The 23,783-nt window shown below is 51.4% G+C and overlaps 2 protein-coding genes across 4 annotated transcripts in view; one reads left to right on the top strand and one right to left on the bottom strand.

The window, feature by feature from the left end:
* Positions 1-23,783, bottom strand: part of ARHGEF7 (Rho guanine nucleotide exchange factor 7) — a 126,098-nt gene that overhangs the window by 10,156 nt on the left and 92,159 nt on the right. Inside the window, exons 10-19 of one of the 2 annotated variants that reach the window (XM_059995857.1) lie at positions 17,033-17,171; positions 16,263-16,322; positions 15,421-15,567; positions 14,586-14,672; positions 12,139-12,217; positions 11,811-11,950; positions 9,035-9,259; positions 6,875-6,968; positions 4,614-4,703; positions 1,564-1,740 (exon numbers count right to left, since the gene is read on the bottom strand). In XM_059995857.1, coding sequence (XP_059851840.1) covers positions 1,564-1,740; positions 4,614-4,703; positions 6,875-6,968; positions 9,035-9,259; positions 11,811-11,950; positions 12,139-12,217; positions 14,586-14,672; positions 15,421-15,567; positions 16,263-16,322; positions 17,033-17,171 — 1,238 coding nt within the window. The remainder of the gene's footprint in view (positions 1-1,563; positions 1,741-4,613; positions 4,704-6,874; positions 6,969-9,034; positions 9,260-11,810; positions 11,951-12,138; positions 12,218-14,585; positions 14,673-15,420; positions 15,568-16,262; positions 16,323-17,032; positions 17,172-23,783) is intronic. The other variant, XM_059995858.1, reaches the window with a different exon arrangement.
* On the top strand, positions 21,375-22,508 carry LOC132413708 (peptidyl-prolyl cis-trans isomerase A-like). 2 transcript variants are annotated; one of them, XM_059995861.1, is made up of 2 exons: positions 21,375-21,995; positions 22,063-22,508. In XM_059995861.1, the coding sequence occupies exons 1-2, from the start codon at positions 21,585-21,587 to the stop codon at positions 22,486-22,488; spliced, it is 837 nt and encodes a 278-aa protein (XP_059851844.1). In that variant the 5' UTR covers positions 21,375-21,584; the 3' UTR covers positions 22,489-22,508. The 2 variants fall into 2 exon arrangements, with proteins under 2 accessions (XP_059851844.1, XP_059851842.1); XM_059995859.2 differs by lacking the exon at positions 21,375-21,995 and having other exon boundaries at positions 22,021-22,508.

Raw genomic sequence — 23,783 nt, 5'->3', positions numbered from 1 at the left:
CCTGCACACAGTTCTGAGGGTGCCGGCTCCCTAAACAATGGGGGGGGGGCCTCCTGCCGGGAAGGATGGAGGGCACCTCGGGCTGTGAGCAGTGGGACCAGCCCCCCGACACAGGGCGGAGCACAGCAGAGCCGCTCTGTGCAGACAAGGTCAGAACACCGAACACATGGTTTTGGCGGGGGAGGTGTGGCGGGAGCAGAGGGTCCCGGCCACCCTGAAGGGAGGAGAAAATGTTCCTCCCACTTATTACGGCATCTCGTTTTCTGAAACTGGTTTCAAGGAGTCCTTAACACACCACCTCCGGTCCCACTTGAACACCAAGCCAGGCGTGCGCGGGAGGGACCCCGCTCTCCTCTCCAGTGTGGACCGGGTGTGGACTGAGTGCTGCCACCGAATGCAACAGGGCGCATTCAGTTCTTTCTGAAGCAGAAATCGGTCTGAGGGAGGGCAGTGAGGTCTCCTTACAACGAATCCCAGGGAAGCGGGGGGGTCCCTCCAAATCTGAGACGTTCTTGCAAGTGAGTTACGTGGCAACTCAGCAGGTTTTCGGGCGACTCATAACCCCGTTACGATCAAGAGTGAGGGTGACGTTCCACCGGGGGCCGTCAGGGGAGTCTCACGGCAGCTCTTGCTGAAAAGAAGCCATGCGCCCGTCACGGGCAGTGGGCTCGGACGTGGATGCCGGGAGCACCGCCTGCTTGGGTCGGCACACCGACCGGCCGGACACAGCCTGACCCACGCGCTAGGGGGCTGGGCTTTAACCCTTCGCTGCGGTGGCACAGGCTCGCCACGTGCCTCTCAAGAGAAACTCCTCCAACTAAGGGAAGTCTGGCGTGGCGGCGCGTAGGGGCGCGGCGCGTAGGGGCCCGGCCCGCGGAGAAGCGGGGCTGCGGAGCCGGCCGCCTGTGGCGTGCGGACTCGCCACTAGCGCTCCCGCCCGGCCGGGCCCCCACGCGCCGCCACGCCGACAGAGGCTCCTCGCGGCGCCCAGGGCCCTGGGGCAGCCCGGCACTCGGCCGTCTGATCTGGACTCGGCGCTCTCGGGGCACGGGTCGTCTTCTTATCTCTCCACAGCTACTGGGTCGCCGCGTCCAGTACACACACAAAATTACATCCCTGCACGGAAGGCCAGGGTCTCCTCCGTGTCGCTGGCACTTAGACCACAAACCTGCGCGGTTTCAGTATAAAATACAAAAGCGTTCGTACGGCTGTATCTAAAAAGAAATGAGACAGTTGCTACACTGAGAATAAAAACCAAACCATCCGGAGACGTAAAGCCACCACTGCCCGCTGAGAAAGGACCCTCGGGCGCAGGCTGCGTGGGCACCGTCTCCTTCAACAGTCAGTAACTTGAGTGGATGCTCCAAATGGCAATTAAACCGCCACAAAGTACAATGGGAAATATCAGAAACGCTCTCAAAAGTTGTTAAAATATCACATAAAAGAGACAAGAAACAGCAAGAAAACATCTAAGAAAAGCAGGCTGCGGTACAACAAGCATTGTTAAGATAAGCTCAGAAGTGCATTAGTTCTGGTGAGAGATATATGAGCAACAGCTCTTACGAGATGTAGAACCCATCCTGTAACTATGGGCTGTCCATATACTGTCATAGTCAGAGTCTTCCGAGAGGTCTGAAGGCTCCAAACGAGAAAGGCTGCTGCGACGACCCAGGGAGTCTAGACTTGACTGGTCGTCATCAGCCAAGACGTGATTATGCATCAGGTCAGTGCCTTGCCATGCTAAGACGGGGCGGGGTGGGAGTGGGACGACAGGGGGAGGGGGACAGGCAGAGAGGTGGGTGAGCAGGAGGACGGCAGGAAGAGCCACAACCGAAAACATGGAAACAAAAGCAAAAGGTGATGGGAAGAGAAGGGAAAGAGAAAATACTGTTAAAAAACGGCAACAACGTTCATTTCTCCTTATCTATGGCTGGGTTCTAGTTACGAACTTATTAATTAGCACAACCCTTAGACTAAAACTAGACCAACTATTATTTAAACAAACCTAGCTCACGAGTCTGTTTCCAAACTGTTCCTTTTTAAAGCTACTGCTATTAAGCCCTCACTTACGAAATCTTTTACAAATTAAGCCCATGTTCACAAGCAAATTCTAAAGACATCTAACAAGTAACCAATTCTGCTACACATTCGATTAACAAACAGTCTCACTTGGGACACTTGTGAAAGGAACCGTTCATGTGTTTAATGCGGATATACTGAATGCAAAATACTTTCCAAGGATTTCTGGTGGACTTCTTCAGCTATCTCTTCACCAGACTCTAAATCACCATCTGAACAATGGGGGTCGAAACTTACCTTGTCACACTGTAGTGACTGAGAAAACTTCAGGCGGAGAACAGGGTTACACAGGCCCCTTCCCCCTCGCTCCCCTTTCCCGCCACCCCAGGGTGCTCACCCCCACTCAGCCAGGGGAATGGACATGGCGGGGAGACACGTCTGCTCAAACGCCATCAACCCGGACGCAGACCCTCCTGCTGCCATGAAGGGAGACGTGAACAGGGAATGCCCCTGTGTCAAAAGCAGGACGGCAGAAGGAAGTGGGCACAAAATGGGAGAAGAGGAGTGAGCCCATGAGTGGCTGGCGACGTGAGCAGTGATGCTGGCCAGGCGGCCGTGAGTGGGACGCGCAGGCTGGAACGGGCCCGCGGAGGGGCCGGAGGACACACACGCTTGATGGGAACCAGGGATGGCTCAGCACAGCAGCCACGGGCTCCGTCCTGTTCCTGCTCTGGGCAAAGCTACACCCATTCCCAAACCAAAACAAAAGGAAGCAGTGGGCTCAGCTCGTTTTCTTCGACTACATCCCTATGGTCCTTGGGGAGGAAATCAACACTAAAGATGTCTGGATGGTGAAGGCTTCTTGGCATCCAAACGTATACTGAACAGAACTGAGCTTTAGGTGAGATATATCGTCCCAACTATTCTTACTATGCATTTAATATGGACAGAGCTGCTCTGGGGTCAGATGCACCTGACCCCATCTCTAGATTTTTAGGTACACTACCTGTCCAACATAAAGGACTCATTTCCCCATCCTACCTGTTCCTGAGAACGTTCAGTTTAAGGTCATCTATGACTGTAAGACCTCTGAGGCCCCAGAGTGGTTAGTCCATAATATCAGTGAAAAACAAAAAACACTGTATTGTCCAGTGCTTTTCTTGCATAGAAGTGGAAACACATAACACAGGCAACGCGATGAGACCTGCACATACCAGGGCCGCAGCAGAGCAGGGCCCCGTCTCCTGGATGAGGCAACGCAGCTCACACAAAAGCTCACACAAAACTCACATCACCAGGTCCGTTCACCTGAGATGGCCCGGTTTAAATTTTATTTCAAATAGTTGAAGTGGAGATGTATAATTTTTTAAAAATCTCAAATTCAAAACCCAAAAAACAATGGCCACATATAGCCTATTACCTAAAAATACAATCTCTTAACAAATATAGGAAACTGTAATATCGTAAATGACAAATTACTGCTCTGTCACCTGCAGGCCCTTCCATTCCTCTCCTGCTCTGCTGACTAGTCACTACAAACAGGCGTCTTCACCAGACGGAGGACGGACCGAAAGTCCTAACGTCACAGGTGGGACACGTCAACTACTAGCCATAAAGAAGTTTCTAGATCATCTGCAGATTTAGCCGGGGTTAAGCCCGTTGGCCCTGTCCTCATACCTGTAGTCATCTTTAACAGAAGCTCAAGCGGTTGTCTGTCCACCTTTTCTTTTTCTCCCCATCAATGGTTTACACCAGACGTGACACTGAGTTGAACCACCACACTGCAAGTGGTGCCAAGGAAGTGAGTTGAGCAATTTGCCAAAAGTCAAGGTGGAAAGGAAACCAAAAAGACAAAATCTGACAGAAACCAGTTTTCATGCCAGAAGCAATATATGTCATCCAGTGTGAAAGAAAGGGAGGGAGGGGAAGGGAAGCTCAGCCCCTTTTCTCCTGGACAAACCACATCCTGACTACATCTGCTGCAACCACCCTGCACTCTACTCTCAAAGGCTGGGCAAGTTTCAAAAAAAAACAGAGCCCATCTTTGTAGTGTTCACACAACAGATTAAGATTTTTTTCACATCAGACATTATGCATAAGATGCAGGTAAACTCAGTGGTACTGAAATCTACCCAACATCACTGGTGTGTCTACTTCAAAAAATTTTTAAGTGCAATCATTTTGTAAAAGTTGGGGAGGGCTAAAGGAACTCTTACTCTAGGCTTGTATTTTTGACAACAACTCTAAGAAGCAGCGCCCCCGCCAAGTTCCAGTACCACACCCGTAGTTCAAACAGCTTAAACAACTGAGCTGAGCGAGCCCCCGCTGTCTTCCAACCCGAGAGAGCTGTATAAACTCTGGCAGTGCCCTACACTTCCAGGTCTCCCAGCGGAACCTTCTCTAGAAACCAGCTGTTTTACTGACAGCTCAGATTCCTTCCCTTGACTGAGGGACGCTGGGCCAGGCCCCGGAAGCGCCCTCACTGGGGACCATGCCCACGAGCCTGCCCAGGGCCCACAGCTGTGTCCTTCAGGTCGTGATTCTAAAAAGCAAAACAAACCACCAGAGTCCCAGCGGGTTCGCACGACACTTACTTGAGTTGAGCGTCTGCCGCGTCTTGGCGCTGGTGCAGTAAGCCTCGATGACCTTCAGGATCTGGGCGTCCTCCTCCAGCGCAGCCGTGCCTGCAAGGGACACACAACCGTCACAGCCCAGAAGTGACAAGTACAGTTCACCGGACAAACACAAACCATCAACTCAACCAACGACGGTGACAACAATCCCTCCTTTTGTTTTCTCGCCAGATAAATGTTCTCTGATGTTCACAAGACAGTTGTATGCAGAAGGATTTTTATTTTTTTACCTGCAACATATCTGGCAAAGGGCTAATATCCTAAATATACATAAAAGTTGTCTTACTAACCCACAAGAAAGATAGTATCCCCCATCCTGAAGATGAAAAAAGGCAAGAAATAGGAACAAACAATTCACAAGAGAACAGTCAGAAAGAAAAAAATGTTCCTTCTCACCAAGAAAAGAAGTGAAAATTAAAACTACACAACATGTTTTCACATGTCAGCCTGACAAAAATCAGAATGCCCGAGAATTCTCAGTGTGGATGCGGACATCAGAAAGGACAAGTTCCCTCCATCCTCATCTGGGAGGGGGTAGTGAGCACAGCTATGAGCCCCTGGCAAGGCCATCTGACCCTACTTACCAAAGGCTTTAAAGTGAGCATCTCCTCCAATCCACAAGTTCCTACTAGAGAGTAGGAACTAGAGACGCTCCAGAGCTCTCCCGTAAACTGGGCTCCAGACCCAGCTTCCTCTGCACTCAGGAGGCCACGTGCGTGGAGCGTGCAGCCAGCAGAGCAAGGGCCCCTAAAGGTCCTGGTACCGGGCGCAGACCCTCGCACCCAGCATAGCTCATACCATCCTGTGGTTCAACTCTGCTTTCTGCTTTCTTAGACTTTTCTGCATCTTCTAAGGTATTACTTAGAATATATTTTAAAAGGCTCAACTACTCTAACAAAAAAATGTGGGAAGAATGGAAGACTAAACTATTTATAAGCTGTATCAAAAAGCCTGCATGCCATCGTATGATACAGACACACACAAGGCGGGCCGCATGCTCGCTGCTAAGAGTCAGCGTCAGCACAGAGAGCTGAGGGGCGGCTGAAAAGCCGACTTAAATTCCGCTGACTGGGACTGGCTGTTAACGGGCTTCCGCAAGAACAACGTTTAACTAGTCTCGCTCCAGGACACGCTGGGAGGTAACGCCCACAGGCAGGGCAGGCCGCTCCCCTCTGCCAACAGGAGGGCAGCCGCACAAGTGACGCTGCCTGTCCCACTGATGCAAGCACGCCGCCATCTTCAGACATGGGTCAGCGCGCTCGCGGCACGCAAAGCGCAGCGCCCGCGCACAGAAGGCGCCCGGCAAGCGCTGGGGGTGAAGGCCTACCAGGCCTGGGTCAGAGCTGCACATGAGGAACTGGTGTCCACCCCCGGCCGGACCCTCTGCACAGGTGGACCCTCCGCACGGGGGTGCTCGGCCTCCCCCGCTCCATCAGGTGTCCCGCAGGTGCGCTCACTATCTGAGGAAGTGACCAAGTAACCGCAGGACAGCAGGACGAGCGGGGCTGTGGCAGGGGACGTCAGGTGGCCCGGGCGGAGGGAGCTCACCCGGGAGCAGCCTCCGGGCCATCCCTGCGCCCACTTCCCCAGGGCCACCATGACCCTCGCCAAGGACGGGGGGGGGGGGTCCCCACTTGCAGCCACTGCACCAAGCCACCTCCTCCTCGGGGTGACGCCGGCTACTCGGCTCCAGTCTAAAAGCCTTCCTCTGGAAGTGAATCCCCAAAGGCTCCCAAATGGGTGTGGGCAAAAGGAGCAAAGGTCCGGAAAGTCACAGAGCCCCGTGGCAGTTCTCGGGGCGGGGGGAGCTGCAAAGGCGGCCCGCAGAGCCCCTCCCGCCTGCCGCGCCGGGTCGCTCTTGCCACGCATCCACGCGGGAGGCCGAGGGCCTGGAGGCGCCGTCCACGCCGCCCACGGCATCTCCGGAGTCCTCACGGAGCACGGGGGCCCTCCGAGCACAGGGTCGGTCCCACGGCGGAGACCCGCAGCCGCCGCCCAAGGGAGGGTGACCCCGGGTCGAGGGGCCCCGCAAAGAGGTCCACCCAGGGAAGGCCCACCCAGGGGAGGCCGGGCGGGTCGCGCGGACCCGCACCTCCCCCGCTCCAGCTACGTCCTTTAGAGGGGACCCTCAGCTGGGCGCTGGCTCCCGCGTGCGGCCCTGGAAAGCCCGGCGCCTCCCCGCCCGCGCGCCGAGAGCCCCGCGTCCCCACAGGTATACTCACTTTTCCTCAGCGCAAACTCCTCGTCCGAAGGCTTCCGCTCGGGCTTGCGCTTGGGGAGCAGCTTTTTCATGGTCTTGGGACTCTTGCTGAGATCCTAGGGAAGCAAAGGGGGAAAGGCTGACAGACCCCAAGGTAGGAACTCGCGCGGGTCCGCGAGGAGGGCCGCTGTGAAGGTGTGGAGCAGCAAACGCTCCGGCACCGCGGGGGCGCCTGCTCCCCTCGAGCTCTGACCGCTCTTTGCCGGCTGCTGGGCATCAGCTACAGCCAACAGGGCGCAGACTCTGACAGGAACCTTCGTGTCACCTGGATCGGGGGCACCGGGACGACAGCCACGCCTGGCTTGGAAAGGCCAGCTGGCCGAGGCCTGCGCAGGGAGCTGCGCGCTGCTAACTCTGCGGCAGGCCCCCCCGCTGCAGTCACCCAGCCAGGGAGGGGCAACTAAGGCCACCATTAAAAGAAAGGCAAGTAAACACAACTCCTTCAGGAGAGCGCCTGAAGCCTCAAGGGAGAAGAAAAGGGTCTAAGAGCAGCCCACGGGCTCGAGGGCAGAGGCGTGCAGAAGACAGAGCCCCGCTGGCGTTCCCACCGCCCCGAGCTACGTTCACCGCCTCAGGGTCTACCCCTCCCCCGCAACACAGCGCCCGAAACCCCCCCACCCCCCGCGAAGGGGAGGGTGGAAGACAGAGCAGGCCCGAGCCCAACACGGTGGGCGAGGTTGTGACTGTCAAGCGTGTACTGAATCTTCACGTCAGGAAAGGCTGACTTCTGCGTCATTTAAGTTATATAAACCACTGGTGAACCTCACGATGAGAATCCGAGACTCGGAACATGACTCGTGCTATGGGATGGATCAGACTGAAAAGCAGAGAGAACGGAGCCTGAGTTTTTAAGGTGTCTCTTCAAAATCTTCCCCGTGAAAACGAAAATTTTAAAGCTCCTGAAAGTGCAGCAGAAATCAGTCCCTAGAGAGGTGAAGCCAGCATGTGTCCTGTGGCTTCCCTGAGTCCTGGGCAGTGGAGGTGAAGCCGGGCACAGCGCCCACTTGGCAGTGCTCTGTTCCGCCTTTCGTCTGTGACCACTTTCCACCAGGCGGTCTGCGTGCTCAGCACACTGGACGTGCTCACGGCCACACCCCTCCACGCCTTCCTCTCCCTCCTCCGCCCCACTCTCCCTCCCCAGCAATGAGATCACCAGGGCTTGCCCACACGCCTGCAACACAGACATCAGCACTCTTCCAGGAGCTGCCAGGGCAAGGAACGCTCCCACCTGGGCACAGGGACACCCGCAAGGCACACGTCACAAAAACCAAAATTCATTAACGGAAACATAAAGGATTAACTACAACTTACGCTGTACTCTTCTATAGATCTTAAAACACCTAGGGCTGCCAGCAAGCACGGAGGGGGTGTCTGCTCCAGGGCCTCTGCAAATGCAGCCTCATGGACACGCAAAGGCTCACACCAGGCTCACAGCCAGGCCACGCCCGCCACACTCACAGTCACGCCTATGGTAACCAAACTCCACTCACACTCATCATTTCACACCATCACCAGCTTCCTCAAGGGCAGATATTCCTGGACCCTACTTCTCGAGTCCCTTCCCTTTCTCATCAGGGCAGGGAGGGAACAGCAGACACGTGCAAACACTGTCCGAGTGGAGGAGAGCGGGTGCGCTGTGACCACGCCATGAGGAGCGCTGCCCTTCCCCGTAAACGTTCCCCCCGCCTTACACAGGTGACCAGACGCAGGGTTCCCGGGCAAGAGCTCAAGCCTGACAAGGGTCACACGGTGTGGCAGAGTGGCACGCACACAGTGAGCTGAGACCCATCACAACCAAGTTCAAAGTTCTTTCAGCGAGAGGCCGGGACCACGCGAAGCCTCCCAGCTCCGTGGCCTCTGGGCAGAGGGAACGGAGGTCAGGTGGGCACAGAAACAGCTCCTCCGTGACGGGCACAGAGAGGGCGCCACCAAAAGGGTCTCCCCAGGGCTCCCGGGACCACAGGAAGGAGTGACAAGAGAACAAAGGCAGACCCTTCACAGTTCTGAAGAGGCCGATCTGCTTTATGTCACAGACACACGGGATGGCCCACGTTTCTGAACTCCCTGGACTGAAGCAGGGAACGGCCGAAGTAACACGCCCAGCCGTCAAGTCGGGGCTCACCTCCTTGTAGCAGAGCGCAGCTGAGGGCCGGAGAGGGGGTGCGGGTCGCAGGCAGCTCAGGCTCCAGGGCTTGGGGGTCTTCGGAGGCTCCAGGGGCCCCCAGTTGATGGTGGTGTGTGGAGTGCCGTGGTGCGAGGGGTGAGGCAGCGTGTGGTAGGCGGGCGTCAGCGGCACGGGCTTGCTGTCCGCATGCTTGCTGGACGGGGTGACCGAGTGGGAGGGGAGCTGCGCGGGGCACAGGGCGGGAGAGAGCAGAGACACCGTTCAGTGTCAGGGGAGCCCTGAGCAAACACACCCGGCCCACCAAGACGCCCCCGCTGGGCAGCCCCAGCCTGTGGGCAGTGCTCTGGACTCTCCAGGTGCTCAGTCTCTGGGCCACTTGGGTTGAGCGGGGAGCTGCTGCTCCAGGCCGCAGGCCGCAGCTGAGCTGGGGTCAGGAAGCAGCGGGGCGCTGGGGGTCCAGACCCGGAAATTCCACCTACCACCTTTAACTGCCATGGACTCACATTTGCAAAAAGGTATTTCATTTAGTACAGATACCAGAACTGTATGACAGAACGGGCATTCCCTGCACTGAGAATGTGATTATGGCGAGGGTAATGACTACCTCCCCAGCTGTACTACTCACTGCCTGGTGATTCAAGGGTGGCCAAAACTAGGGCCTGATCCCTGTTTTTGTTTAAAAAAAAAAAAAAAATGCTCCTGGGACACAGTCAGGCCTATTCCTGTCAGTGGCTGCTTTTGTATTACAAAAACAAACTATAATTGTGACAGAGACCATATTGCCTAAAAACCCCCAATATTTACTGCCTGTCTTTTATTAGAAAAATTTTGCCAATCCCTGGGATAAAACATTTTCTCAGAAAAATCAGCTTTAATCAAAACAAAGTTATATAAATCTAATTTCTCAGAAGGACCTTATTAATGGGGTTTATATTCCTAGAAAACCCAGAAGTATTCCATCACACTGACAATTAAATAAGAAAATGTTAAATAAAATAAATAACATTCAAAATTAGCTAAAGAACTCAAATTAGCCGAAAACAATACAGTATGCTTAACAGGAGAAAGAGCTGAGTGGTTCTGCGAGCTGGAAACCTGAGTGAGATCATCATTCGAAAGAACTGAACAGTATCTGAAAAACAGGCTTAAGGGGAAGCCCAGGCTCTAGCTGAGGCTGGGTGTCCAAGGACAGAAGCAGTGGACTCTCTGCAGTGACCACACACCTGTCCTGGGTGTGTGTGTGTGTGCTGTAACGTGTTAATACAACCACGACAAAATAATTTTTTCAAACTAAATAATTCACAAAAGGGGAAAATTGCGCAAAACATCCCTTCTAGCAATGTCACGATAAGTAACATTTGGTTTTATTTCTCCTTGCTTGTGTAAGTCAAGAGAGGTAGCTTTATGCTAAAGTTAGAGTATTATTCAAGCTGGACACAGCAATCACAGGAAGAACACAGACACCCCCAGAGAGAACCTCCGTAAGAAGAGCACACAACACTGGACAACCCTGCGTGTGGGGCACAGCGCCTTCCAGACAGCGGGGCTGTAACTCCCTTGCCACTATGTGACAAGAACAGGAACGAGAGCGGCCAGCGTCCCGATACACAGCACAGTATTACTTGATGTGACCTTATAAAGGTTAGTGTCAGGCTGTTACAGACAGTCTGAGCGAGAAGGCACTTCCCTCTTCCTTATAAACACACACGTGGACGCACATATGTCCTTGGGATAAATTTAGTCCCGTGAAAGCTAAGCATCTTTAGTATTTTTTAAAAGTATGGAAAAGTTATAAATGGTGGAGCCATTCAAAATGAAACATTAGCTCAAACAAATGAGCAGTTTTAACCCCCGAACTGTTGAGAAATGGCCTAAGACTTTGCACCTGTGACCAGCACGCAGCGCCATGGCCACCGTCCCTGAGCTAAAACTTTAACCCCAAGGATGGCGACCACAGGGGGTAGAAAACTCCCAGTAAAGATCGTCACAGTCTGACAAGGATGGCAAGAAGAACCCACCAGCCAGAAATGCTGTGAGACCCTAGTCATTTGTAAGAAGGTTCTTGCCTGGTTCTTCAATATTATCTGGTAAAGATGATGAATGATCAGATGATTCAATACCAGTATCTTAAGCATGAAACACCAGGAAAGAGAAGTTTTAAACACTGACACTTTGGTGCTGATATATCTTGAAATCTTTAAGTATCTAAAAACTTAAAGAGCTATTGAGCTTTTCTAAAAGTAGAAGATACAGATTTCTTACAATCAAAACAATGAGTCAAAAATTACATTTTAACGCCTTCAACATGAATCTGGTCCTTTTTGTCATCGTAAGTATTCACTGTTTGTTTTTTTGATGAAACACAATAAATACAATTAAAATGCTCAGAAAAGCCCTCTATGGACCAGTGGCTCTCAGGCTTTTGGTTGAAACCAACTTAGGTTACACGACCCACTCTGAGCAAGGCAGCCTCCTAGCCAGGGGCCATGAACTCTGTGTGTGTGTGTGTGCACGCGCGCAGCTTCCTAGCCAGGGGCCATGAACTCTGTGTGTGTGTGTGTGTGTGTGTGTGTGCGTGCGCACATGCGTGCGTGCGCGTAGCGATTCACCATCCACTGGCAATGAGCAAGTGCTTGCAGAGAAACACAACGCACATGTTGTGCTTTCCTGACCCAGAGGCTGACTGTGCCTTAAAGCACTCGATCACTTGCTGGCAACCGAACCCAAGGCTGACCCCAGAGTCTGGAGGCGGGAGAGGGACGGGGGCCCTTACGGTGTGAGACGGCACAGAGTGAGGCTTAATGGTGGGGTTTCCCGCAGAGGTGACCTTCGTCTGCTTCTGCAGATGGTCCACCCACTCGTGCAGGTCCTGCTGGTTGCTGCAGGACACTAAGATCCGCTCAATCATGCTCCCTGGAAGAGAGAAACACAGCTGAAACGGGGAGCAGGCGGAACACACACACACGCACACGCGCACCCCCGAGGAGGGCCAACAGCGCTGCCCTGTCAGCCCCCTGGAAGGGTCGGCAAGGGCCTGCACACAGAGGGCCAGCTGCCTGGTCACCCGGACAGAGGGCATCCACAGAGTCTGTGCCTATCACCTGATATTTCAAATGCATTTCTATGATTTTCACTGTCCTCAAGCTTTGTGATTGTCATTCCTGTCGTTGGTAGCTTTCCCTAAAAAAGACCCCCCCCCAAAAAAAAACAATTAGTGATTTTCTAGTAAAGAAGATACCATTAATAAAGTAAATATCAAATGATTTTAGAAATGGCAGAGGAACTGTCTCTGTAAAGCAAAAATGCTCTTTTGTTTGTACCGAATGCATGTACAATATGAACCTCTATCTCAAACAAGAAATCGTAATACTAGACTCAAGAAATGAGCCAGCAAAAAGGTACAAGGCAGCAAACCAGAAAAAAAAAAAATTTCATCTGATGGGTTACTCTAAACATCAACAGCAGGACACAGAAACATTACACATCGTGATAAAAAAAACTAGCGTCTACAGTGGCTATTTTAAATGATGTTCTTTATGCAAAGGAAGCACAGATTTGCCTTAAAGAAATGCAGAGGAAGTTCCACGTCTGAAAGCAAAGTAAGGAGGAAATTGGAGCAAGAGGAACTGGACAGTAGCTGTGCGTGGTCGTCACCAGACGGGAAGTCGAGAGCTGTGCTGAGCGCTGCACAAAATGCAGAGAAGAGCAGCCAGCCCATCCGCTCTGACAACAGAGGGCCTGGGGAGGGGAGCGGGGACGCCCACGGAGAGGGGTCGGAAATGGGCCGGAAGGGACCAGCACAAATAACAGACACACCACGGAACGCGGTGGCCAAGCAAGTCCTCCGGGAAAGTCTCTCCCTGAGGACTGGGGCCAAGCCGCCCCCGAGAAGCAGGACTCTCAGTGGGGTGGCAGCGGGAGTCCTGCCCTGCAGGGGGCGCGCCGGCAATGCCACAGCCCACAGGCCTCCTGACGTCTACAGGGCGGGGGCCAGGGGTGACGCCGAGCATCCCACAGGGCATGAGGTGGTCTCCCCACCCCTCCCCTCCCGAGACAGGTATCATCCAGGCCACGGGCCACCGGGGCTCAGCAGGCGGGACAGGGTAGCACCGGCACAGCTGTGGTTAGATGCAGACACTGCAGACGCCCTTCCAAGAGTCCTAAGGCACAGGGTGACCAACAGCTCCGAGAACTCTCCAGGAAACAGAGCTGCAGGGCTGCATTCAGCGCAGCGGCAACCCCGGCGGACAGGACGTGCTCACTGTTGCTGGATGTAGCGCTTTTTAACATCCCTCAGAGCCAGAAATGAATACTGACAGTACGTGGACCGTGGGTCACAGCACTTGGAGAGAAAGCCCGCAGGAACCCGTGCACAGGGCGGGAGAACAGTGCTCTGCTGGTGGCATGGCAATGCCAACATCCTAGGGGCCTAAGCCTGCCCCAGACGGCAACCTTAACTCCTGCAGGTCAAAGCAGCGCCCCGACTCAGCCTCCTGGGTGTACAGCACGAAGCTGGAGAACACTGATGGAAAAGGACCAAGGCCACTTAAAGCGGGAGCCGCCAGTGTGGGGGAACCTGAGCAGGTGCTCCCTCAGCCAGACATCAGTCAGCGGCAGGCTTACAGATTAAGAGGTATTATTTTTCTAGGCTTGCCCGTGTACAGCTGCTTCCTCAATTTTAAAGTGCTCCTTGTGGAGTGTGCGATGACACTCCCCTTCGGGTGGCAAAGCTTTCTGTGCAGGTACAAACAAGCCACGGACACTCTGGACTCACGACCCACTAGAGCTCTGGCCGGGGACAAAACAAACAATGTGCTGCACATGCAGAAACGCAGCTCGGAGAAAACAAAGGCCGACTCTGTTGAGACAGCATCTGGTGACTAGCCAGGCCTCGAAAAGCTGATGGGAAAGGCAGAAGCTTCTGTAACTACACAGAGAGAAGGCAGTAAACCTTGCTAGAAGCTCCTACTGGACAGACAGAAAAAGCATAAAGCACTTAATACCACATTTGAAATTAGCGCACAAAAAAGAAAACATTTCCCCTTGCGTGTTCTTCTTAAATCAGCTCTCATATTCTCTCAGAGAAAATCAGAAAAATGATCAACAATAGAAAGGCTAAACGATCGTCCACTACCACGTACACCACCCGACGTGTGCCCAAGACCCACCTCGGCCGCGGGTCCCCCTCCAGCTAGCCCGCTGCTGTGCCCACCATGTACCAGCCGCCAGGAAACAAGCGGCACACGACTTGGTGGCGACGGGCTGGCACCGCACCTCAGCAGTCTGTGTCCTGGGGGGCAGCTCCACAAATTTTAGTCTCCTTCTTTTTTTGCTTTGGATTAACACAAGTATCCTAATTTGCACGGTCACATCGAAATGCACAGACAGGACTTGTGTGCACGTATCTGAATGTAACACTATACATACAACACTACACGCAGCCCACAAACAGATGCATGTAGTATTGAACACAAAACTCAAAACAAGCCTGGAAATGATTCTCAGATCCACAATAAACAATTAAATACAAATTTAAAATGTGTTTTACCTGGTATATAAAACCACTCATCCTAGGACTGGCAGACAACATTAGCAAAATATTTGGGAAGAGCAGAAGATATCGTTCATTCTTTTCCTAATGTAAAAGAGCAAATTCAAATAATTGTTTTAAAAACACGTATTTTACAGTTGTGAGAATATTTACAGTAGGCCTTAGGAAATATTATATCATACTTCCTGTTTAGATATTTCTCTCTACCAAATTTCATGAGCTAAATTAAATGGAAACAAAATTATGATAAATTCTTAGACTCACAAGTAGCTCACGTTAACATCTGTTTATAAAATTTGATTAAGGAGTTTAGCTCTGCCATTAACTCTTAATTAGTAAAATCTTCTTTCTGTGGTTGAGAGAAAATGGAGGAAAAGAACCTGTAAGCTTTTAGGGGCAGTGGGTGACCAGGTGGGCCCTTCAGGCTGAAGGAGGGTGGGCTAAAATGCAGAGATGGATTTAGTCCACTGGTAGACCCTGGCACTAACCTAAAACCCAACACGTCAACTCAGTGTTTCCACCCACCCCATAAACTTTACCCAATCTACATGAGAGACCTAAAAGCACTGTTTACGTATTAAAACTCATTTGCTTCAATAGGTAAGAAAAGCCCCACAGAGACCACAGCCAAGGACAAACATTCCCAAGAAACTAAAAGGAGACACAGAAAGAGAAACGCAGGCAGCGCTTCCACGCGCCGCCATCGACACACTGCTCACAAAAGTGAAGGAACTGCTGGGAAGCCGTGCCCCAGGCAGGCGCCTCCCAAACCGGCCACGCACAGGAGCCCTAAGAAAGCCGTGCTGGGAATGGCGCTCGCGCACTGCGGTACCTCGCTCCCAGCGCACTGAATCAGGACCTGGGACATGTAAATGACGTTGCCCAGGGTCTTAATGTCATCCCCCTCCCAGCTCCGGATGGCTTCCGTCAGGATCTGCAGCTCCAGCTCCTTCCTTTTCCGTACTTCCTGACACTGCGCCTGAGAAGCACAGAACACCGTTAGAAGAAACGGGACTCTTGGAACCTTAGGTTCTGGCCATACTGCTTTGTATCTTACTTCTTAAGACAGATCACCTGGTGAACAATTTGCTTACTTCACAAGTACGGAACCAAGTCAAGAGAGACAAAACACGCAACAGCTCTAGAACGAGAAACACTTTTAGAAAAATATAGCCATTCCTGCCACTTTTAGAAGAAAAAACGTGGACTGGGCAAGAAAAGTATTTTCTGCTTTTACTAGTGAACGCAACAGAGAAGACTGAGAAGAGGGGAAGAAAGAGTAAGTTCCACTTGTGCTGTAAATAAGACACATATTCCAGAAACTCAAGTCAGTCAGACAGCATGACAACAGATTAAAAAAACCAACAGCATTCCATTTCACACTCAGTCACTAAAGACACTGTGGGATGAGGTTAAAAACATGTTCTGAATCACTGTAAGTAGCTCTAGCATTATGTGGTGCCTTTTTAAAATTTAAACAATTATCATTTCATTTTCCTGGCGTCCACAGTCCAGTAAAGCCTGAGAGTTTACCAGCCATGGCATAACTACTATATATTTATTTTTATTTCATCAGAGTAAATCCAAATTATACTTCACAAGTAATTTTCTGCATTCGTTTGCCATAATAATGTCTGACGGGGAAAAAAAAACGTGATATGCTTAATCACTTACTGAAAGGTTTTTGAAGGCAGTCATGGATTTCTGAATATCTTGTCTATCTGGATGATAATCCTTTGAATAAAACAGCACACTATTAGCTTTCATAATGAAAAGATTTTCCTTAGAAAGGCGCTCTGTAGACTGGCGCGGGCCTTCCCTAGACTTTTCAACCTGGAACCTGTCCTATTCTTCGCAGCATTAAAGCGCCGTTTCTTAGTCCTCGAGGGGATCGTGGAGCAGAGGGATCTGGACCCTGCCCTGGGGAGGGAGGCCGGCACACGGCCATGCCCAGCCCTTACGGGCCTCTGCTGCTCTGGCACCAGAGGACAGAGGGAACAGCTGTGAAGAAGACTGGATGGGCTGCCCTTTGGGAAACGGTTCCCTACGGCCTAACCAAGCCAGTAACCTGAACCCAAATTTCTCCTGGGCCCACAGCCTGCTATCTGAACACAGAATAAATACGTATCATTAGCTGATTCTTTCAGTGTTATTACTCTATGACTTATGTGCTTCACAACACTGTAAGTACGCATTCCTGATATGACACCTCCACACTATGAGCGTTTTCTAGTGACGGGAAAATCCCCCGTCAGCAGCAGTGGGTGGAGAGGAACTGAAGGAGCAGGCGCTTTTCTACAGCTGAGCTAAGGGAAAGCACGTTCACATTTAACAATGTCATTCTGAAAGCCCTGAGCTGCGGCCGCTGCTTAGACCCCCGCAGGCTCTGGCCCAGGAGCCTCTCCCGGGCGTGGCTGGCTGGCAGGCGGGGCAGGTACACGTACCTCCATGTGTCTCTCCAGCTCCTTGAGCAGCGCAGGGTACTTGTCCAGGCGCATGAACGGCTTGCTGAGGCCGGTGGTCAGCACGAGAATGCCTGGGCTGCTGGCGCCCTTCATCTCCATGAACTCGCCCAGCTCTTCACTGACCACGCGCAGCCACGCGGGGAGGGAGAAGAGGCCACCGTTAGAGCCCAGAAGGGCCGCGCCCCCGCCCCAGTCCCACCAGGACTACGAAGTACCACGCGGTGTCCCCGACGGTTCAGAGGCTACCGCTGTCACAGCCCAACACGTGCTGGTTATCTCCAAACACCAGAGGGGCGATCCCCACACAGCTCACGTTCTCGCCCTCAGTCTGAGCAAAACCACGTGCGCGTAACACAGAGCACCTGTGGTTTCCCAGCTACCACCCCCCCACCCACCCCCCATCACGAAAGGCCACCTCAGCGAGGCACTTTCCTGTGGAAGAGTGTGAATGCGAGTGGCCTCCTAAGCGCAAGAACAGGGCCCCGTTACCTGGAACCTCAAGACAGTAAAACGTGTCAGGAGATGCGTCCCAACTACCACCAACTGAATCATGGCGCTGACCCTCCAGGTGCTTTAGTCCCCGAAGGCGGCTGCATGATGCAGCACGATAAAGTAACTCACATATCCTCGGGCTTTAAACTTTCAAAAGCATTTTCGCATCATCATTTCATTTAACCCTCCCAGTGCGTGTGAAGAAAGTTCTCCGCATCTGTAGGTGAGGACACCTAGTATACGCTCAGAAGCTAACTCAGCTCTAAAAGCACGTCTTCAATACCGTACTCCTCCTCTGTCACCCTCACCCTCACCACCTTCCACCTAACGCTCCAGTGGCAACGCCCTCCTGAGCTGCCCCACATCGTGCCCTGTGCCGCCCTGGGGTCTCCAGTTCAGGAAGACCCCAGGAAGATCGGGGGCGCAGCTGTGGGTCAAGCTCTGTCACCCACACATTTGTGGCTCACGTCTGTGACTGAAACTCTGTGCTTCTGTCTCTGCACTGAGGGACAGATGACGTTTATAAAGGGTCCATGGGAGGAAGCCAGTCTATGCCCCTCACTGCTGCCGAGACGTGTCCCTCCAGACACCGGGGGACGGAGGTCACCTGGAATGCAGGCTGTGAGAAGAGGCGGCACCCACCCACTGGGAGGGCGGGACAACCTCGGGGTCCTGAAGAATCACCGAGCCCATCCCCTCTGGGTGCCGGTCAGCTGAACCCGCCTCACGCCTCACCTCCACCCCCAGCTGTACGTGGCCGCCCGCCCAAGCTTCCTAGGACCAGCAGCCCCACTGATGGCTCCTGGCGAAAAACGCGCGGTATTCAGGCTAAACCGTCTGAAACTGCTAGTTCAAAAGCGGTGAATGCGAGAGTCTCCTACGGTACAACCTAGAGTGACTTTCTGTGGGAGGCGTGACAGCAGAGCTGGTGCTGGCACTGCCCACCTCTTACTCTCAACCCTGCACATCGATTCTGCTGACATATCCAAAGGGGAAGGTACCTGACCCGACTAAACCAGCTCAGAAACAAAAGCTTCCAAATGTCAGGCTGCAAACAAATTCATCAACCCCTGGGAAATCAGCCTTATGTCTCTCAAGCAGTAAGACCTCTCTCGGAGACAGCTCCTGTCTGTGCTGGGGCTCGCGACAACGTGGGTGGCCTGAGCCGGAGCGCGTCCTGGCTGCGTACGAAGAGTGACAGGACAGCATAGTTAACAGCACTGCCATCTACCTACCTACCTATACATAGTTTTCTTCAAAAATCAACCTTTTAAATAAATATACATACACATTTAGGAGCTATGATCAAAATCAAAGCAAATCATAAAACGGGAAAATGTTCACAAAGTCCTCGTTATAACAACTCAGCATATACAATACACATTTTTCCCACTTCCATCAGAAGGAAGGCTTCATGACGAGTTCCTTCCTGCGAGACAGCCTGCCACGGTGGTGCAATTTAAAATATTTAGCACAGAAGCGGCCTAACTACTTCCAGGGCTCTATGTGCACACGCGCTTGCATAGGCAACACGACCCAACACCTCTGTGCACAGAACTCTGTGCTTTCGAAGAACGGTTTTCCCGGAAAACCACAGGGCTGGGCTTCCGAAGCCAGGCAGGCGATGCTCCGGGACCCTGCTGTGGGGCAGCCTGGCGCTGGCACCGCTGTGCACGGTTCCGTGCTCTGCCATCACCCTGCCTTCCCCTCCTTGCAGGGCTGGCTCTTCCAAGCCTGACCCTCAGGGCTGCCTCCTGGCCCACCTCCCCAAGCTCGGGCAGAGGAGACGCACAGGCAGGAGCGCACGTCAGGGAGAGGGACAGAGCAGGGGCAATGGCACCGGACACGCACTGTGCATCCTTCCCGCCCACGCCACCCCGGGCCTGAGACAGGGGTCATCGTGCACATCTGCAGACAGGAGCCACTGCCAACAGCGGCCGAGCCCAGGCGGGGCCCCCTACCCACGCGCGGCCGCCCCACGTCTTGTGCCCACCACGCCCGCCCTAGCCCTCAAACATTTTCACTCGGAAACGTGCGCCTCTTCAGATCAGCCCACCCATCCCTAACATGCGAGCAGAGAGAAATGATGGCTTTATGGAGGAGACATTTATATTTTACCAGCATTTCTCTGAATGTTGAACAAAGGATCAAGCAGAGTCCCATAAAAATGAAGCTTAATGATACTAACAGTACATTTCGACTCCTTTAAATATAATCCAGTTGGGGCCTTTTCTACCACAAGGAAAATCGTCAAAAAGTCTCTTCAGGCCATTTTTGATATTTCAGTATTATACGTGCAATTTCATAACCATAGTTATGGCAGACAATAATGAATAAAACTAAGCAAGTTATCCTCATCACCCACCCCCCAAAATTCCCTACAACTAAAAATTCATGTGAAATTTTTGCAAAAGCAGAAGTAACTTCTTTTAATATTCACATGACAGCCTTGCAATGCCAGACACGTGCACAGTTAAGAAAGGAAACTGAACTTTTTATAAATCTTTATAGATCACTGAAATAGTTTTTTTTTTTTTAGTTTTAAAAACAAATTTAGGGGCTTCCCTGGTGGCGCAGTGGTTGGGAGTCCGCCTGCCGATGCAGGGGACGCGGGTTCGTGCCCCGGTCCGGGAAGATCCCACATACTGCGGAGCGGCTGGGCCCGTGAGCCATGGCCGCTGAGCCTGCGCATCCGGAGCCTGTGCTCCGCAACGGGAGAGGCCACAACAATGAGAGGCCCGTGTACCACAAAAAAAAAAAAAAAAAAAAACAAATTTAGTACTACAATAAAACCAGACAAAACGGCTGGTTACAGCTTTTCTGACAAAACAAAGGCTCTTTCAGCATAATTTCTACTGAGGCCGGCGATCCTTACACAGCGTACCTCCTCCATATTTACTGAAATGACACCATGGGCCGCAAGACGGCAACCAGGGGAACACACAGAGAGCCATCAAGTAGCCCAGCAAAAAGCCACAGTTAAAGTGCTGGAAAAAACGAAACCCGTAATTCACTCAAAACAGGCAGCCATGAGCCTATTAGGCTACTATCATATGATAATGCAAAAGGTACACGTCAGTTATAATTCAACAGAGCTGGTGCTTCTTTTTTTTGCCATCCAAGGGCAGCTGAACTTTTTTTTTTTTAAACATCTTTATTGGAGTATAATTGCTTTACAATGGTGCATTAGCTTCTGCTGTGTAACAAAGTGAATCAGCCATATGTATACATATATCCCCATATCCCCTCCCTCTTGAGCCTCCCTCCCACCCTCCCTATCCCACCCCTCTAGGTGGTCACAAAGTACCGAGCTGATCTCCCTGTGCTATGCGGCTGCTTCCCACTGGCTATCTATTTTATGTTTGGTAGTGTATATATGTCCATGCCACTCTCTCACTTCATCCCAGCCTCCCCTTCACCCCGTGTCCCCCAGTCCATTCTCAACGTCTGCGTCTTTATTCTTCCCCTGCCAACTAGGTTCATCAGTACCACTTTTTCAGATTCCATATATATGTATTAGCATAAGGTATTTTTCTCTTTCTGACTTACTTCACTCTGTAGGACAGACTCTAGGTCCATCCACCTCACTACAAATAACTCAATTTCGTTTCTTTTTATGGCTGAGTAATAGTCCATTGTGTATATGTGCCACATCTTCTTTATCCATTCTTCTGTCAATGGGCATTTCAGTTGCTTTCATGACATGGCTATTGTATATAGTGCTGCAGTGAACATTGTGGTACATGACCCTTTTGAATTATGGTTTTCTCAGGGTATATGCCCAGTAGTGGGATTGCTGGGTCATATGATAGTTCTATTTGTAGTTTTTTAAGGAACCTCCATACTGTTCTCCATAGTGGCTGTACTAATTCACATTCCCACCAACAGTGCCAAGAGGGTTCCCTTTTCTCCACACCCTCTCCAGCATTTGTTGTTTGTAGATTTTCTAATGATGCCCATTCTACCTGGTGTGAGGTGATACCTCACTGTAGTTTTGATTTGCATTTCTCTAATACTTAGGGATGTTGAGCATCTTCTCATGTGCCTCTTGGCCATCTGTATGTCCTCTTTGGCAAAATGTCTATTTAAGTCTTCTGCCCATTTTTCAATCGGATTGTTTGTTTTTTTGATACTGAGCTGTTTGTATATTTTGGAGATTAATCCTTTGTCCTTTGTTTCATTTGCAAATATTTCCTCCCATCCTGAGGGTTGTCTTTTTGTCTTGTTTATGGTTTCCTTTGCTGTGCAAAAGCTTTTAAGTTTCATTGGGTCCCATTTGTTTATTTTTGTTTTTATTTCCATTACCCCAGGAGGTGGGTCAAAAAGGATCTTGCTGGCTTTGCAGACGCTGCCACCCCAGAACCTCCCGCGCTGGCCAACCATGGTCAACCCTACCGTGTTCTTTGACATCGCCGTCAACGGCGAGCCCTTGGGCCGCGTCTCCTTCGAGGTAAGGGACCTGGAAACCAAGAAGTGACTGCTCATCCAATCCATAAAGCTACGTTAACAGATTGGAGCTGTTTGCAGACAAAGTTCCAAAGACAGTAGAAAACTTTCGTGCTCTGAGCACTGGAGAGAAAGACTTTGGTTATAAAGGTTCCTGCTTTCACAGAATAATTCCAGCATTTATGTGCCAGGGTGGTGACTTCACATGCCATAATGGCACTGGTGGCAAGTCCATCTACGGGGAGAAATTTGATGACGAGAATTTCCTCCTGAAGCATACGGGTCCTGGCATCTTGTCCATGGCAAATGCTGGCCCCAACACAAATGGTTCCCAGTTTTTCATCTGCACTGCCAAGACTGAGTGGTTGGATGGCAAGCATGTGGTCTCTGGCAAGGTGAAAGAGGGCACGAATACTGTGGAAGCCACGGAGCGCTTGGCATCCAGGAATGGCAAGACCAGCAAGAAGATCACCATTGCTGACTGTGGACAAATCTAATAATAAGTTTGATTTGTGTTTTATCTTAAAAAAAAAAAAAAAAAAAGAATCTTGCTGTGATTTATGTCACAGAGTAGAACTGATGGTTCTGTATATACATTTTCAAGATTCATACTCAGAATTCAAACTAACACAATGTAAGGATCATAAGACTGTAAATAAGACTTTAAAACTGCTAAACACTACGTTTAAATCAATGCTGAAAAAGTATATTGACATATATACACTAACATGTATGAAACAGATAACTAATAAGAACCTGCTGTATAAAAAAATAAAATTAAATTTAAGAAGAAAAAAGTATATTCAAGCAAAAAAACAGATTTATCTACCCCTAAGTGTGGCGGCTTTTAAGACTACAACAAACGTAGGGAAGCGGGAAAGAGGCCACAAGCTAGGGTCCCAGAATGGAAAGTGAAGGCCGACAGAGGCCGCCAGCCCGCCGCGAGCCTCCTCTCAACCCCCCGACTTACGCTTCAGAAGCAGGGTCTGACGTGCGGGCGGAGTGGGCGCTCTCGCTGCCCCAGGACCTCAGGAGGGCACACAGGCAGCGCATCCTGCGGCCTCCACGCTCTCCCGCCGTCTCCGGGCTCACAGGCCCAGAGCCTGACCTCAGTCCACCCGCCTCCCGCTCCGGGACTCGCCACGTGGAGGAGGGCAGAGGTCCCCACTCAGAGCCGCATCTGTATTCTCTCCCTGCTATTCTGGGGAAAAGCTCCACTGAGGTTTCAGCTACGACACAAGCAGTCATTAACGTAATAGTACAGAAGAGAGGAAAACAGCACAGGCTTGCGAGCATTCCCCTTGAACGTCTACACATTTTAGGAAACTTCAACAGTCTGAACTGCTTTAAATGTCACCTTCAGCACGAGCCTCACATCCACCCTCTTTTCATACTTTCAACCCACCCCTAGGGGATCAACCCCTGACCAAAAAGGGGGAAGGAGAGAGCAAAATTGAAAAGGTGTGCAATTTTACCCTAACATTCTATTTGCTGTTCATCTCCCCCATGGCTGTGTCAGCAATTCCTGAGGAATTTTCAGAGACACAAATGTAATCTCTGCATTTCACCGGTGTGGAAATTCCATTTAACTTGTCGTTCTCAGGAGTGGATGCCGGAGCAGGTAACTGCATCCATGCTTCACGGTTTAACTAGGAAGGTACATGCTAGCACTGCCCACGCTCCCAGAAGCGTGAGGAAGAAGAAGACCCGACGGCTTTTTCATTTCTGTGGTCGCCGTGTATCCTAGTCTCTCTTCTTCCATCACCGTGTCAAAGACTGCTTGCTTCGCTGC

The sequence above is a fragment of the Delphinus delphis genome, chromosome 18, assembly GCF_949987515.2.
Source record: "Delphinus delphis chromosome 18, mDelDel1.2, whole genome shotgun sequence".
NCBI classification, from domain to species: Eukaryota; Metazoa; Chordata; class Mammalia; order Artiodactyla; family Delphinidae; genus Delphinus; species Delphinus delphis.
This window is presented reverse-complemented; position numbering and strand designations above follow the sequence as displayed.